General features: G+C 42.6%; 1 protein-coding gene across 2 annotated transcripts in view; it reads left to right on the top strand.

Moving 5' to 3' along the window:
• Positions 1-18,358, top strand: part of LOC121003843 (alpha-2-macroglobulin-like) — a 100,437-nt gene that overhangs the window by 47,078 nt on the left and 35,001 nt on the right. Inside the window, exons 9-21 of one of the 2 annotated variants that reach the window (XM_040435767.1) lie at positions 138-252; positions 335-444; positions 597-758; positions 897-1,124; positions 3,783-3,846; positions 6,076-6,221; positions 7,472-7,621; positions 8,240-8,410; positions 8,744-8,828; positions 11,194-11,347; positions 15,713-15,941; positions 16,028-16,154; positions 16,284-16,402. In XM_040435767.1, the coding sequence (XP_040291701.1) occupies positions 138-252; positions 335-444; positions 597-758; positions 897-1,124; positions 3,783-3,846; positions 6,076-6,221; positions 7,472-7,621; positions 8,240-8,410; positions 8,744-8,828; positions 11,194-11,347; positions 15,713-15,941; positions 16,028-16,154; positions 16,284-16,402 (1,860 nt within the window). The remainder of the gene's footprint in view (positions 1-137; positions 253-334; positions 445-596; positions 759-896; positions 1,125-3,782; positions 3,847-6,075; positions 6,222-7,471; positions 7,622-8,239; positions 8,411-8,743; positions 8,829-11,193; positions 11,348-15,712; positions 15,942-16,027; positions 16,155-16,283; positions 16,403-18,358) is intronic. The other variant, XM_040435768.1, reaches the window with a different exon arrangement.

Below are 18,358 nucleotides of genomic sequence, written 5' to 3' on the forward strand. Positions count from 1 at the left end.
AACAGCAAAGGGTGGGGAGTGGGGATGCTGGGTGTTGGACCTCCACTAATCTTATATTGATGACCTATCGTATGGATAGGTCATCAATATATTGGTCCTGGAAAACCCAATTAAGCATTGATTTATTCCTTTTTTAGGCTGATAAAACTGGATGTTTCTCACAAGTGGTGAAGACCAAAATCTTCCAGCTGAAACGTTCTGGCTATGAGATGAAACTTGTTGCAAGTGCAAAAATAACAGAGGAAGGAACGGGTGAGAAAACACATGTGCACACATATCAGATGAGAAAATGGTGGACAGTCGAAACAGATTTAAACCATAATCTCTCCAACAGGAGTTATACTGACCGGGGAGGGACACTCTGACATCAAGAACACTATTGCCAAAGTATCATTCCGACAGCTGGATTCCCACTTTAAGAAGGGTATTCCCATCTATGGACAGGTGAGTTGAGAAGACGTCTGGAGAAGGTTTGAGTTATGGTATATTGTGTTCCAGAGCAATGGCACTTTGGCCACAAGTGGAGGTACATAAATACTTGCCAAAACCAAAGCCTGGTGTTCTCATATATTTATATGTCTCATATATTTGTGCAGATTTTTCTAGAAGATGCCGGTGGTAATCCAATTCCAGATAAGAACGTGACAATTTTTGTAGGTTATCATGGCAAAAACTTCACCTACACTACAAGATCTGATGGAACTGCTGATTTTTCCATTGACACCAAATCTTTTCCTGCATCATCTATCAATCTCAGGGTGAGAAAATAGCCATGAAAAAAAAAATCTAAATGGACATATCATTGTTTTTAAGACAAGTAATATAAAGACTTAAAATTTGCCTGTATTTTATATTCACATAGACGTACATTTTGCTTATATTTTGGATTCACATAGGCCGTTTACAAAACTGGAGAGACATGCTACAGTCATTCCACGTTGTTTCCAACTTATGGGGAGGCTTCACGTAGCATCAGTCATTTCTACTCCCGGACTCAGAGCTATATAAAGATCCAGCCCATATACAGGACTCTAAGCTGCGAAGAAAATGAGAAATTTACAGTATTCTACGCCCTGAGTCCTGAAGGTGTTGGAAATGTGTCTGGTGTTGTGTTTCACCACTTGGTAGGTGTTTTTCCACGCATGGCTGTTAAGGGGGATGTCTGGTTTAGTAAAAGTTAATTTTAAATATCCTACTAGATAAAAACTGCATCTCCTGCTGACTGCACCCCCTGATGACCTCCTCAATGTTGTTTCACATGTCAACAATGGTTGAAGACGTATCTTATGATCTTATAGTGGTCTCCAAGCTAAGATCTTAAGAATTGCACTTGTAGGATTGTTCTATGTTTGCTTACACTAGCACATCCACTGTACAGGCTATGCATGCCACGCACATTGATTGATGTTTCACCTGCATTTATAACAGGCTTTCAAGAAGTTGTAGCAATTGGATCAAAAGTCAAGTGCTAAAACCTGTTTCTAACTAGCTATTCAAGCTTTAATTTTAGATTTGCTGTATATTATGTTTTAATAGGAAAATGAGTGAGCACTCATACACTTGGCAACCAAATTGACATGTGCAGAAAATATTTATTAAATCCCCATAAAATACAAGTAATAAAATTTATAAGAACAATGTAGCAATAATATACAACATTACAGTCACATATATTGTGGTGGATATGATCGATACTATATTCGATAAAAATATATTCGATAAAAATATTCAATAAATTGAATGGTAGAAAATTCTATGTTGAAATATTCGATAGAATATTCGATACCACTCAATAGTGTCGATAAATTCAATAATATATATCACACCAAAAAGCTTCAAGTATATGCTGTTATTTGGGAAAGAGGGGGTATTATCTTCTAGCGCTCTATCCCACTTTGGGACACTGAATGTCACTGAAAAATGTTGTAGGTGTATTCACTGGGAGCGCAATATGTTCATAAAGTGTCCACAGGAATCCTGATAATGTGAAAAGTCTCTTATAGCATATCCTTTTAAGGTCGATATGAGCTTTGAATCGAGGAAAACTTTAAATCGATATTTGGGTTACCGTCTAGCGTCTGTTGTCTCCCTATTGCTTCAATGGAGCTTTAAATATTTGCCGGCTTATTCAGTCGCTCCATACAGCAAGCTGGTTTAAATTTTGCGGGAGTTCCAAAGATCGCGGGAGTTGCCACTCTGTTCCGCAATTTCCTTCGGTACAGCTTTCGACGATGAGAATAATTGATCCTTTACTGTAGAAATTTTCTTCTGTATGGCCATACAGTATTATCGGAGGCTTTTCAATGCAGGTACATCACTTGTTTCACCATACGCGTTACGGGTAGATTCACTCTCCCTTCCTTAGTGGGATAGAGCACTAGAAGATAATACCCCCTCTTTCCCAAATAACAGCATATACTTGAAGCTTTTTGGTGTGATATACAGTACAGAGCAAAAGTTTGGACACACCTTCTCATTCAAAGAGTTTTCTTTATTTTCATGACTATGAAGGCATCAAAACTATGAATTAACACATGTGGAATTATATACATAACAAACAAGTGTGAAACAACTGAAAATATGTCATATTCTAGGTTCTTCAAAGTAGCCACCTTTTGCTTTGATTACTGCTTTGCACACTCTTGGCATTCTCTTGATGAGCTTCAAGAGGTAGTCCCCTGAAATGGTCTTCCAACAGTCTTGAAGGAGTTCCCAGAGATGCTTAGCACTTGTTGGCCCTTTTGCCTTCACTCTGCGGTCCAGCTCACCCCAAACCATCTCGATTGGGTTCAGGTCCGGTGACTGTGGAGGCCAGGTCATCTGGCGCAGCACCCCATCACTCTCCTTCATGGTCAAATAGCCCTTACTTTCAAAGTTTTTCCAATTTTTCAGCTGAATGACTGACCTTCATTTCTTAAAGTAATTATGGCCACTCGTTTTTCTTTAATTAGCTGCTTTTTTCTTGCCATAATACAAATTCTAACAGTCTATTCAGTAGGACTATCAGCTATGTATCCACCTGACTTCTCCTCAACGCCACTGATGGTCCCAACCCCATTTATAAGGCAAGAAATCCCACTTATTAAATCTGACAGGGCACACCTGTGAAGTGAAAACCATTTCAGGGGACTACCTCTTGAAGCTCATCAAGAGAATGCCAAGAGTGTGCAAAACAGTTATCAAAGCAAAAGGTGGCTACTTTGAAGAACCTAGAATATGACATATTTTCAGTTGTTTCACACTTGTTTGTTATGTATATAATTCCACATGTGTAAATTCATAGTTTTGATGCCTTCAGTGTGAATCTACAATTTTCATAGTCATGAAAATAAAGAAAACTCTTTGAATGAGAAGGTGTGTCCAAACTTTTGGTCTGTACTGTATATTATTGAATTTATCGACACTATTGATTGGTATCGAATATTCTATCGAATATTTCAACATTGAATTTTCTACCATTCAATTTATCGAATATTTTTATCGAATATATCTACCACAATATATGTGACTGTAATGTTGTATATTATTGCTACATTGTTCTTATAAATTTTATTACTTGTATTTTATGGGGATTTAATAAATATTTTCTGCACATGTCAATTTGGTTGCCAAGTGTATGAGTGCTCGCTCATTTTCCTATTACTACATTTGCCTTTAAAGAGAGGGTGGGGTGATTCACTCTATATGAGCTTGCAGCACCATACCTTAACTACTTGCTAGTGAGCCACCACAACCTACCACTATTTTTTATATATTATGTTTGTTATCCATTCTGTGCACAGGTGATGGCAAAAGGAGAAATTGTTGACTTTGGAAAGCATGAGGTGAAATTAACTTCAGGTGAAGGTACGTATAATAATTCGTAGTCACTGTGATCTAGTCATAAAACAGGGTCTCCGGGTCCTTCCAACAACCATTAAGTCCGGGACAGTGGACAGAAAATGATAGCCTTAAATGGAATCTGTCACCATGATCTTGGACTGTTATCTGCTGTAATACATGAGTACTACTGAAGATGAGGAGTCCAGATCTGTCTTTTTTATTTTCCTACACCACTCCATTCTCCCGCTGTCAGAGTTCCCAGCTACACTGAAATACATTGTCAGGACTGCTGTGCATGCGCTCATGAATCCTCACGATTATGTTCGTGAAGCTCAGCAGTCCAGACTGTGCAGCTTTGAGAGCAGACAGTGAGGGAAAGGTTGAGCAGTAGGAAAATTAAAGGGGTTATCCAGTAATTAATACTTGTAACGAACCCCGTAGTAGTAGCGTCTGGTTCGTCTGGTTTACCCGAACGGAAAAGCATGCAGTGAGTATAGCCCTCCGTTCGGTTGCTTGTTCGGTAGATTCCCAAGGTATAACATCCAGCAATCTCAGCGGTATCACTCCCACACACATCACAGGTACCCAAACATCAGCCTCAACATGATGAAGGTTGTAAAAAAAGACTCTCTTTTATTGAACAGAACTTGTATTTATACTGTACCCCATGCAAGAGGGAGGCAAGAGACAACAAATAGTACATGCTTTACAGTTTGGTCTATCCCTTTGTTTGCCTGGAGACAGTTAGTCCAGACACTGTATAACTTAACTATCTCCAGACACCAATCCCACGGAAATTTCCCAATAGACAAATTACATGGTACCATTGCAGGCCACACAATACGCATATCTTCACAATACTGATGAACTAGCCTCAGGCTAGGTCATCAATATTAGATCGGTTGGAGTCCGATGCTTGGGACTCCCGTGGGGCAGCTGTTAAAAGAGTCTGGCGCTCTGTGAGTGCCGCTGCCTCTTCGTAGGCCATGTGACATAACTGTACATCAGTCATATGGCATTGTTTCAGCTCAGCCACACTGAAATGAATGGGGCTGAGCTGCAATACCAAGCACAACTGCTATGCTATGTACAGCGCTGTGATTGGAAAGCTGCTGGGAGTCGGCTGTGTAACAGCTGATTGGTGGGGGTGCCAGGACTCGAACCCCCGCGAATTTGATAATTAGGACCTATCCTGAGGATAGGTCATCATTATCCATTACTAGATAACCCCATTTAAAAAAAAATCTATATTTGATTCCTTATGTGCAGTACTACTCATGTAGAACTACAGATAAAAGTCCTAAATCATGGTGACAGATTCCCTTTAAGATGCCCACCTACCTTAGATAGCTCTCAGTAAAAAGAATAAAAGCGAATCCTCCTGACTTTTCTCAAAACACATTTGCCTGACCAGACATTTGTTTTTTCTGCTATCATGGATGAGTCAGAAGACCCTTAAACACATTAGATGTACAGTAAGTCAGCCAAACCCAGGTATGAAATTCAGCCAGTTCCCTCCAGTTCTCCAGATCCGGTTGTTAAAATTACAACTGGATCGGAGAACCATGTTACCGATCTGGTGCTTTGGCGGTGGCAGGGCAGCTGGAGATGTTCGCTTTCATTGCTTTGCGCACCGCTGATAGTTTAGCTCCTTAGTTTGGTGGTATGTGAGATTAGTGTATATATGGTGTATTTTGTGTATGTGTACCGTGTATATGGTGTATGTATATGTAAACATGTGTCGTGATGCTGCGTGTCCGCCGTTGAGTAGGGAACCTGTTGTTAAAAATTTGAATCCCACCCCTGGCCTAACCCACCGATATCAGCTGAAACGGTCAAATATCTTATGGTTATGGGGATGTCCATACTTCTGCTGTGCAGCCATGTGTATGGGAAAGCTTTTGGCTGAACGAGTATTGGCGAGAGAACTATCTAGGGTTATGGATACCTTTAAAGCCCCTTTACATCGGCCGACTGAAAAGGCAATTACTGGGGAAAAAAACGTTGCTTACCAATAATTGCCTGCTCATCAGAGGAGGCTAGAGCAGCAATCCTCATCCCTCTATGGGGAAGAATGATCACTAATGTGATCACTCGTCTTCATAGGGAATCATTGTGTCTGGGCTGATCAGAATGATATTGTTGTCTGCCTCAGTGATACTTTTACCCGATGAACGAGCGTATGAAGGTTTGTTCCCAATAATCGGCCCTGGTGAAGGAGCTTTACTCACGTCTTATTTCTATTTCTTTTAGAATCGCATGGACAGCTTACATTTACTCTTCCTGTAAATATTAACACTGCACCCATAGCTAAAGGGCTGGTGTACCTGGTTCTTGAAAGTGGTGAGGTCATTGCGGATAGCGTCGACTTTAAAGTAGAGAATTGTTTTACAAACAAGGTAAGATGTGGGAACAACAAGGTAAGATTGTCCATTTAAACACCATTTTACAATTTTGTAGAGGAGGGTGATATTACACCACCATTGGCGAATGCGATCGGCAGTCATGATTCGCTGAGCTACAGATGGGCTTGTAACCTCAAAATCATAGCAAGCCTCTGGCATACAATTTGTAGACAATAGTATAAGTAACCTTAGTATCAATGTCAGAAATTAATCACAGAAACTATTAGAAAATGTTCTAACTGAGCTACTTGTGATCCAGGGGTATTAGATCTCCTCATCGATCTAAGGGGTCTTCTAAGGCATACAATGCTTTTCTGGGAAAAAGGTATGCAAATGAGCTTTTTTTTTTTTTTTAAAAGACCTGCCTCTAGCGCCATCCTATAAATTAGTGTCCACCCCCTAAATAAAGCTTGAAAGATAACTTAGGAGGTAAGCCACACCAGACTAATGGTTAGAGCTACTGGTGATCCAGGGGAGTACTATTTCTCCTAATGGAGATTGCGTAGTTGGTGTAAGGGGTCTTATATGCCATGCAATGCTCCTCTTGGAAAAGGGTATGTAAATGAGCTTTCATTCCAGTAAAGGTTCCTCTAGCGCCGCCTGTTGGAAGGCAGCTATCCTATAAGTCAGTGTCTAACCCTTTGAATCTGGCCTTGAAATATAGCTTAGGATGTAAGCCAAACCAGACTATTTGCTCCTTTGCTGGATATATTCTCATGGCTCTTGCTATGTTTGCCTCCTATATAGATCTGGCCCTGTCACTTCCTCCATGTCCTTCCTTCCTTGCCCTTCCTGTGGTTGGATCCTTTTACACAGGCCAATAACAAGCATGATCAATGACAGACAAGTCGATCGCCACTTGTTTAACTGGCCTTTCACACGGCCCAATGCAAAATAAATAGGGGATGAATGACCGTTATTACAATTGTTCATCCCACATTCATCTGGCCTACTGTCGGCTCCATATCCCTTGTGTAAAGGAAAATATTAGGTGTCACATGAAAGATGCAATCAACCAACAAACAAGTTTTTGCTTGATTGTCAGGTGATCTGCAGCACGTTCACGTTTGGCCCGTGTACAAGGGCTGTTAGTCTAGCTCATTGCTTCTCTGCTGCCTCCCACTACAAACTGTTGCTGCTTATATGTGTACCAAACCTGAACATTTATGTGACCCCCTACCAATGTGACACTCATAAATAATATTCTGGTAAGTGTGACCTAGACCTGTTTTGACTTTATGCAGGTGAAGCTCTCTTTCTCTGCCAATGAAGCTCTTCCGGGATCACAAGTCGATCTCACCCTCTTCGCTCAACCCAACTCGCTCTGTGCGTTGCGAGGCGTAGATGTCAGTTTATCACTGCTGAAACCTGAGGCTGAACTAACAGCAAAATCGGTATGAAAAGTTCAGTTGAAAGGGAACCCAATCCCATCACCATGTAAATACGGTGCAATCTGCAGGCAGCAAGTTATAGAGCAGGGGTAGCTGAGAAGATTGATATATATCGTTATATGGGAAGAGTCAGGGATCTTGTATTTAATTCATATAATTGGGTAATAATGGTGGAGTGCTCCAGACATATATTTAAAAAATTTGAAATATATGCCTGGAGCACTCCACCATTAGTACCCAAATTAGTATTTTTTGTATCTGTAGGCACCAGATAGGTGCAGTAACTCAGCGTAATATTTCCAGGTTTATTTTATTTCCATTTTTAGTCAGGTGAGCCATTCTGTATACTTTATTTTTACCTAATTCATATAATTATCTGCTCTTTGTATGTTTTAGTTAGTTACTTAGTTATCTCTGATAATACTACCCCTGTGACTACTGAGCATAGAAAGAACAGTGATTTCAATTATTAAATTACAACTTTTACTGAATATCTTCCCATAAAACTATGTATCAATCTGCTCAGCTTCCCCTGCCACGCTGATTGCCCCACATTTTCATGCTGACAGGTTCACTGACGTTTATCTGACGTGGTTTTGCACTTTTGCTCTTACTATTTAGATATATGACCTCCTGCCAGTTACTCAATTGTCTGGCTACAATCACAACGGCCATTACTTAGAAGAGGAACGGGAGGATCCTTGCTTGAAGTTGGATCCTATCTTCATGAACGGAGTGTATTATACACCGTCTACCCCTAACTGGAACACTGACACTTATGCCATCTTAAAGGTCAGTATTTCCCATGTTTCAATATTCCGACGTTAGATGTGTGCTGCAGGACCTGGGGGTGGGGCATGACACGAGGATTCTCCCATTGGTATTCTTTGAATCCCTGCGTCATGCTCTGCCCCTTCAGGGCCTCCACTAGGCACAACACATTATATAAAAAAATATTAATCCAAAATAGAGGTTCTGGTCATGCAATTCTGTATCCCACAGCTTATATAGTCTTTACATATATCCAGAGTTATGTTCCCGTATCTTTCTTGATTATTTAGTGTATGTTTTTAGCGTCAGCCTTGCTTCTTATATTCTGCTTGACAAATCCTTTTTTTTTTCTAGAACCTGGGTCTGAAAGTTGCCACAAATACAATGATCAGAATCCCTACCATCTGCATGCAGGAACATGTGACATATTATGACTATGGTATTTTTCTTTTGTTCATATTAATCCTGGTAGTAATGGATCTTACTGTATGATCTACAAAGCCAATGATCACTGTAACATCTAGGGATGTTTAGATCTGGGTCTGTGCAATGATGGGGCACTATGGATTTAGCACCCAATTAAAGCGACCCTCCAGTATAAGAAAACAAAATCACATTAACTGGGGAATGATAAGAACACTTACCTGGTGGCCTACTTCATCTTTTCAGCTGAAGATCATTTGATTCCAGGGCTCCTCTTCTGTTTTCCAAGATGGCCACACCTCTTCTTGGGCTACCTGATGCACACTGCTCATTTGGTAACCCAAGATACAACCTGCTGCCCTCAGATTGGTCACCACTGGTCACATGAGCAGTGCTGGCCAATCCAAGAGCAGGACTGAAGAAGTGTCTTGGACTACCAAATGCATAGTATGCATCAGGTAGCCTCAGAAGAAGTACAGATGATAGAACAGGAGCCCTGGAATCAAAAGATCTTCAGCTGAAAAGGAGGACGTAGGTAAGAGTTCTGATCATTCCCCAGTTAATATGATTTTTTTTTCTTGAATTGGTCACGTTAAGACTAGAGCTTTGCAATTGCATTGACTGGTTATTATTGTACTGTCCTTGAAGCTTTCTCAGTAACTTAGCAGATTGGACAGGATTGAAAAAACATGGCTGCTTTCTTCCAGGAACAACACCACACCTGTCCATGGAACATCTCTGGTATTGCAACCTCCATCGTTACATTATTTTTTAACCTTTGTTAATTTGGTTATTTAGATTATTTTCTGCCTCTTTAGTGGGTCTACATAGTTTACATAGGTCTTTATTTTTATGTCATTTTTATTTTTGGTAGTAAACCATCTCTGCCTTCCCTATGGGAAGTCCATCTGTTTTGAGTTGTCCAGGGATCCTTAAGTAGTTAAAGATTAGAAAAAGTTCTTTTTTTTTTTTACACTGGAAACATTTACCAGGCATGGCCCTTGGACAAGAGCAGCTGTGTTTCTGGGGGGAAAAGGTAGATATATTTTTTTCTTATCTCATACTACTTCTTTAAGAAGATCATAAACGGGCAGGAGATCAAAAAGTTATCTAAATATGGGAAAGAGTTGTTGTCCCTCACCTTGCAGCAGTGTCTATAAAGCTGTATTTAGCTTATCACTCTACTGTCTTGTCTCTCAAGTGGTTTCTTGAGGCAGGATTAAGTTGTTCTTACAGAAGAATATCTGGTTCCTCAGTTTCCCTCTGGAGTATTGGTCTCACATGGGAATTAGATATAGTTCATAGGAGTGGGAGCTCTGACACGTGCTTCCTCACTCCTCCACTATCCGAACAGAAACTCACTCTCCTCCTTCTAGCTAGACTAGAACTTCCCCTCCTGGAAGGAAGCAGGTCCAGTCCACTTCTACCAAGAAGGGAGGAACAGGCTGGTTATTCATGTTGCTGCCAATCATTGCCAACCATTACCTCCCCTGCTGAAATAAACGGCATAGCATCATAACATAACACTACATAACATTGAATATAAAACATCAATCAATTGCATATACCACAATTGGTCTGGGGTACTACAACAGTATCTCAGGTGCCTATAAGCAAGCATGTAGCTATGTGGGGGGGGGGGGGGGGGGTGTAGAAGTAGCAGTTGCACCCTTGCCTTGGTGCCTGTGGGTGCTCAAATGCCCCTGTGAAAATGAGAAGACACTTGTATTACAAATGGTAGATGGGGCCTGTTACAGATTCTGCACTGGGTTCCAAAAGCTTCACATTATGTCTTTGCATATAAAGCAAGTATATGAGATAACAGACAGCTGATCGATCTCTCCCCAATGAAGCTCATATGCATGCATAGTAAATGGGAGAGGGGAGAAAGTCAGCTTACCTCTCCGTGAATAAAAGCAGCTGGCAGTTGAAATCCAACATGCCCGACCCTCCACTTCCCAAACATCTGTGTCAGGGGTTGTGAGGCCACCATACACATTAGATGGTCGACTGATCCTGACAATCAACAGGTTCGGCTGACAGAACATCAGATGTGTATGGCTAGCATTACGCTAATTCTCTGTAGTTTAGATGCAAATGTCTTTGGTGATGGCAAAAGATTCATGAGGCTTATTTGACAAGAGATTACTACCACAAGGGAAATCCTCTCCCTAGAGAAGTATTTAAGTATTTTGACTTGTTGAGCCCAGAGGGGTTAAGGTGGCCATTAGTTTGCTGATGAGAACATGGCAAATAATTGATTTTTTTTGGTCACATTTCATTTTGGTTTCCTGGAAGATAAATTTGTTTAGTTATAGTAAAAAAATAACATAAAACTGAAAATACAGATTAATGACCATCATCAACCATTATGTGTCGAGCAGCTCCACAAGCTAACTTGCACAGAGGAGTAGCTGGATCAATGAGCATGCCCATGAGAGTCGGCCTAGAATCGCAATCGATAATGGAAGATGTCATTGAAACTGTCAGGAAGTTGTTCCCTGAAACCTGGCTGTGGAACTTGATTGAGATTGAGTAAGTATTTAGTAAATACCACACTGATACTTATAATTCAGTATGGATCTAAAGCTGTATTAAAAGACATCACACAATTTCATCTGGGTTATTACTAGAGATTAGTGATGTTTTAAAAAATTCGATTTGGCAGCTTTGCCGAAGTTGGCGCGTGACACGCATAAGCTGCCGCTGACTAAGATGGAAATTACCCTGGGGAGTGAACCTGTCCTTCTGCTGCATTAAGAAATCACTGACCACCTTGCTCTGCTCGTACAGGCGGTCTAACATATAGAACGTGGAGTTCCAATGGTTGGAAACGTCGCATATAAGGAGATGTTGGGGAAGAGCATTTTGCCTTTGCAGCTCGAAGAGAGTGTGTTTAGCACAGTAAGAGAGGCTGAAGTGCATGCACAGTTTCCTGGACATTTTTAACAGCTCTTGCAGTCTAGTAAAAGACTTGAGGAACCAAGTGACAACGAAATTAAAGACATGTGCCATGAAAGGTGCATGGGTCAGCAAAATGTTCTTCCCATTATCAGTAACCATGGTTCCTATCTCCAGTTGGAGGAGACAGCCAGTATTTGATTTCTTTATTGATGATGTGGAGCAGTTCTTCCCTGATGTGTCTCAGTTTGTCCAGTCTGAAGAGGTGCAGAACCGAGTGACAACACCTAGCTTTGCATAGGTGATATGATGAAGGACCACTGTGAACTGTGCCTAGAGGGGAGGGTGGGGACAAGGGGGAGGATGAGGAGAGGGGAAGGTAAGGAGAAGGTGAAGGATAAGGAGGCAGAGGAGGACATCGGCGCAGAAATCCCCCAATTACAATGCGGAGGCAACATTGTCATCACCTGGCCAAGTTGCCTGGGTCCGAACGACATTTACCCAGTGGGCTGAGAATTACATATATTGTCCTTGATTATAGTTACAACTGCATACGTTAGCGCTGGTGTGAACTCTACCAGACACTGAGAGGCCCAAGGACTGGCTTTTTGGGAAAAGTTATGTTGGCTTGGGACTCTCCCCCTTGGGTGGGCACAAGCCATCAGTTCTCTGAAATGTTCGGAGTCAACTACATGGAAAGGGAGGGACTGTAGTACCAGCAACTTGTCCAGGTGCACATTGTGCTCCTGCCCAACTGGATGAGTGCACGCATACTGTTGTCTTTTTGAAATCGCCTCGGTGATCGATTGCCATTGAAACAAGTGATGAGGAGGAGGAGGAACATCAGGAGCAATACATGACATTAAAGTCAATGGGAAGGAATGACAGCTTCTTTCTGCTGAAGTTGACAAGCCCTGACTGCTGGAGAACGGGGTGTGGGCCGGTGGGAGATGCATCGGTTGCTGCATCAGGCTGTAAGACTAAATGAGTGGCATGGTTTTTCCACGCCACTTTATGGTGACGCTCCATATGTTGATGCCGGGCCCTGGTACCAAATTTACACAGTTACTGGGGGACGTTAGTTTGCCGCTGTGCAGGATGTGTGGGCAGAAGGTGAGGCATGGGCAGGGTGATAATTTTGGTGTGTAACTGCTGACTGTCCTCCAAAAGGTCATCACGCTGTAAAGCAGAGCAGAGCAGAGCCGGTGGCTACCATTACTTGGCTAACAGATGGAGCAGCAAAAGCAAGAGGCAGGTTCAGGACAAGTGAGGGCATAGAGACAGTTCCTGGGCCATGCCAACTACCGTAAGCGTGGTGTCAGAGGAACCTACAGATTCCAGTACAGCTGGACTGTTGGTCAAAACACGATCTCTGGATGACAGTGGCAGCTCTGGCTTGTTGCTGCTACCACCACCCCTTCTTCTGCTGCTACTTAAGCCGGCTAGAGCATCATTTTTGCCACTGCCCGTTCCTTTGCCTGTCTGTTGGCCATAGTTTATAACAACTGTATCACTTACAGAATGGATTAGCTATGAATATTGGTGCACTGAACAGTTATGTACATGACGATAAATTAGACTTGCCGGGAACAGTGGCCTGTAATACTGACGCACAGTAACTCTACAACTAACTGAACGGATTAGCTATGAATCTTGGTGCACTGCAGTGCACACTAATGTACACGGCGATACATTACACATGCCTGTAATATTGATGCACAGTAACTCTACAGTGCACACTTATGTACAGGGCAATAAATTGGACCTGCCTGTAATATATTTTAGACTCCGGTCTTAATAAAACCCTGCACTGGCGGTGGACCACACCAGCCTCTACATAACTTTGGCGGATCCACCGCCCCTCCATAATGTAAGACAGCTTCCGTTCTGTCTTACATTTAGACCATTTTCTACACCTAAAACAGGTGTAAAAAATTGTAAATTTTCTACGGCCTGTCCCCTTCCCCGCCCACTTTTTAGACCTGGGGTGAGCGGGAAAAAGTCACAGATTGCGGCGCAAAGGACCTTTGCACCACAATCTGTGCCAGAAATACACCTAATTTAGGAGTATTTCTGTTTAATAAATGACCCCCAGTAACTCTACAGCTAACAGTATGGATTAGCTATGAATCATGGTGCGATAAATTAGAGCTGCCTGTAATACTGACGCACAGTAACTCTACAGCTAACAGAACGGATTAACTATAAATATTGGTGCACTGCACACTTATGTACACAGCGATAAATTGTAGCAGAGTCTGTAGTTCAGCAGTCTACTATGCTCTCCCTGCACTCTCCCTCTCCAATATTTCCCTTTACTCTCTGTTAAGAGTTTGCAGCAACACTGTCCCTAGTGCATGAGCTCTTGTTACATGTCTCCCTAGGCTCAGTTCACAGGAAAATGACAGTGACCGTGCGGGATCAGGGTTTTATAGGGCTTTGCCTAGCTGTGACATCACAGGAGGGTGGCTACCTGCAGATTGGCTGGCTGCACAGCATTATGGGTGATCTTGCATTCCCAGGCTTGTCTCCTCTACACTTATTTTCACTTTTTATCACGTGCAGCCGCCATTTTAGGAAAGCCGATTTGTTACCACGAAGCGCAAGGAAATTCGGATTAGTTTAGAATCAAAGTTTTCCTAAACTTCAGACCGAATTCTGCTTCGGATGCTTCACTTCCTTCAACATTAGTTATTACAAGAACAAACAAATTGGTTAATCTTGTTCACTAAGAGCTGAATGTCCGAGTTAGAAGTTAGAACTGTTGTCTTTCAGTTGAGCTAGTTCTGCAGTCAACTGTAGAGGGGAATCCAGAGTAAAAAGTAAATGTGGGCTACATGATGAGCTTCAGACCAGTGTGACCACCGGCCGGTTAGTGACCAGCACTCACATTGACGTCCAGAAATTACTTCAATCCAAATCATTCAAAGGGTCACTAAGTTTTCAGAAAACGTATGTCATATATCATAGAGACACATAAAACGTTTTTATTGTGGGGGGTCTGAGTGCTGAGACCCACCGATCACTAGAAAGAGGAGAGAGAAGTGCTCACATATCACGATTTCTCTCCTCTCTGCAAGATGTAATTGAGATGAGCCCATAGACTTTCTGTTGCATCCATCTCCTGCAGCGAGGAGAGAGACCTTGATATGTGAGAGCTTCTCTCTCCTTGTTCTAGCGATCGGTTGGGGTCTCAGCACTCAGACCTTCACTAATCAAAACACCAATAATGTCAACCTAGGGCCTAAGAAATGTCCCCTAGGTTGTACACTATAAGGTCCTGTGCACTTTAAATATAAACATATGGCATTATGTTACAATATTAAAGGGCATCTGTCAGCAGATTTGTACCTGTGACACTGGCTGACCTGTTACATGGGCGCTTGGCAGCTGAAGGCATCTGTGTTGGTCCCATGTTCATATGTGTCCGCATTGCTGAGAAAAAATAAGTTTTAATATATGCAAATAAGGCTCTAGGAGCAATGGGGCCGTTGTCATTACACCTAGAGGCTCTGCTCTCTCTGCAACTGTCGTGCCCTCTGCACTTTATTTGCCAGGGCCGGGTGTGATGAAGTTTTCACTGCCTGTCCCTGTCAGTCAAAGAGGAAAGGGTATGACAGTTGTAGACAGATTAGAGCCTCTAGGTGTAACAGCAACGCCCCCGTTGCTCCTAGAAGCTCATTTGCATATATTAAACCTAATTTTTCTCAGCAATGCGGACACATATAAACATGGGACCAACACAGATGTCTTCAGCTGCCAAGCGCACATGTAACAGGTGAGCCAGTTTCATATGTACAAATCTGCTGACAGATGCCCTACATAGATGTAAAAATTTGTAGAAGTTATGGTAGGTGAAAAAAGTGGAGGAATCAATAGCCTTTTTCAATCGGAAGGGAGTATTAAAGCACTGGCTGAGGGGATCTTTACGCCTGGGTATAACGTTTTCAAAATTTTTGTCTCATTATATTGACATCACATGTATCCACCTCTCTGTAGCTCCATTGGACATTCAAATTTAAAGCTGACGGTACCAGACAGTATCACCACCTGGAAAGTCGGCATGTTCTGTACATCCGAGGAAGATGGGTTCGGCCTCACACAGCCAGTCTCACTGGTAGCGTTCCAGCCATTCTTCCTGGAAGCAACTGTACCGTACTCAGCAATCCGGGGCGAGATGTTCCATCTGAAAGTCACTGTCGTTAATTACCTCAAGGAAACCATAAGGGTAAGCGGGCAGGCCTATCATTTCATGTCCTAATCTCTGCCATGTTCTCTGGTCCTGCATTACATTCTTCTTCTTTTTTTTGCTAGGTAAACATTGGTTTGGAAAAATGTGATGAGTTCACAGCTAAAAAAATAAGCACCGATGATGAAGATCACTGCATAGAAGCGAATGGCAAAGTGACCGTATCCTGGGAAGTGACAATGACATCTCTAGGTGCCATTGTTTTATCTGTTTTTCTCTTATTTATATGGGACTAAAATATTCTGTAATGCTGGCATTCACTTTCAATGGCAAATTGACTGATTGACCCATTGAACTGACTGACTGTTCTCCTTATTTCAGGTGAAGTGAACTTTACAATGAGTGCACAGACTCTACCCGGAGAAGGGCACTGTGGCAACGAGATTGTGAATACCGTGCAAGGCAGAAGGGACATCGTTATTAAATCTATGTTAGTTCAGGTGAGTACATTACTGCATGAAGATCATAGAAAAAAGGCTAGACATGCTCCTTTTTCCCAAGCCATGAGCATTTAAATTCAGTCTTCACCCCTTTATGTTCTATGACACGTCCTTCACTCTATATTTGACCGTTCAGCTGTTTCTAAAGATGCAGCCCTGGCATCATGCACAATCAGGCCTAATCTCAGAAGGTGCTGGAAGGCTACCCTGTCACCCAAGAGATTTGCCAGTTCTTCCAGGAGTCCAAACGGTCTCCTCTTTTCCAGACATTTCCTAGAAGTTCCAGGAGAGTTGGCAAGTGATGATAGATAGATATAACATAGACAGATAGATAGATATAACATAGACAGATAGATAGATATGAGATAGATAGATAGATAAATACCGTATTTTTCGCCCTATAAGACGCACCTAGGTTTTTGAGGAGGCAAATAAGAAAAAAAATAATTTTAACCAAAAGGTGTGCTTTTGGTGGGTTTGAACTAATGGCGGTCTGTATGACACTATTATGGGGGACCTGTGGATGATGCACTGTTATGGGTTGGGGAATTTGTGTATGGCACTGTTATGTGGGGGATCTGTGGATAGCACTGTTATGGGGGGAGCTGTGGATTGCATTATGATGGGGGGGGATCTGTGGATGGTATTATGATGGTGGGGGGTATCTGTGGATGGCATTATGATGGTGGGGGGTATCTGTGGATGGCATTATGATGGGGGGGATCTGTGGATGGCACTGTTATGGGGTGGTGGATCTGTGGATGACACTTCTATACAGTATGTGTCATCCACAGATCCCCCCCATAACAGTCCCATCCACAGATCCCCCCCATCATAATGCCATCCACAGACCCCCCATCATTATCCCATTCACAGATTCCTAGGGAGGGACTGTAGTAGGCGAGGCCGTGCAGGCACTGTACTCTGGCCCCGCAGCTCAGTATGTACTGTATTATACGTAGTGTTAATCATCAGATCCAAACTAAATAATGAGGCCTCATGCACTCGACAGTATTTTTTCACGGTCTGCAAAACGGGGTTCCGTTGGTCCGTGATCGTTTTTTCGTCAGTGGGTCTTCCTTGATTTTTGGAGGATCCACGGACATGAAAAAAAAGTCGTTTTGGTGTCCGCCTGGCCGTGCTGAGCCAAACGGATCCGTCCTGACTTACAATGCAAGTCAATGTGGACGGATCCGTTTGACGTTGACACAATATGGTGCAATTGCAAACGGATCCGTCCCCCATTGACTTTCAATGTAAAGTCAGGAGTTAATATACCATAGGATCGGAGTTTTCTCCAATCCGATGGTATATTTTAACTTGAAGCGTCCCCATCACCATGGGAACGCCTCTATGTTAGAATATACCATCGGATTTGAGTTAGATCGTGAAACTCATATCCGACAGTTTTTCCTAACACAGAGGCGTTCCCATAGTGATGGGGACGCTTCAAGTTAGAATATACTAAGAACTGTGTACATGACTGCCCCCTGCTGCCTGGCAGCACCCGATCTCTTACAGGGGGCTGTGGGTCTTCCTTGGGGGATTCGGAACGTGATTTTAACTAGGGGGGGGAGATGTGAGGCCGCACTGGCCACCAATGATGGGGGATTCGGAACGTGATTTTAACTAGGGGGGGGAGGGGAGATGTGAGGCCGCACTGGCCACCAATGATGGGGATTCGGAACGTGATTTTAACTGGAGGGGGGGGAGAGGGGAGGCCGTACTGGCCACCAATGAATATAATATTGGCAGCCTGGCAGCACCTGATCTCTTACACCTGCGGCACCTGAGGGGTTAATTGTGCGGATCACAGCCCCCTGTAAAAGATCGGGTGCTGCCAGGCAGCAGGGGACAGTCATGTACACAGTTCTCAGTATATTCTAACTTGGAGCGTCCCCATCACTATGGGTCGGCCTCTGTGTTAGTATGCTGTCGGATATACTGTCGGATATG

Source organism: Bufo bufo, chromosome 6 (genome assembly GCF_905171765.1).
Source record: "Bufo bufo chromosome 6, aBufBuf1.1, whole genome shotgun sequence".
Taxonomy (NCBI): domain Eukaryota; kingdom Metazoa; phylum Chordata; class Amphibia; order Anura; family Bufonidae; genus Bufo; species Bufo bufo.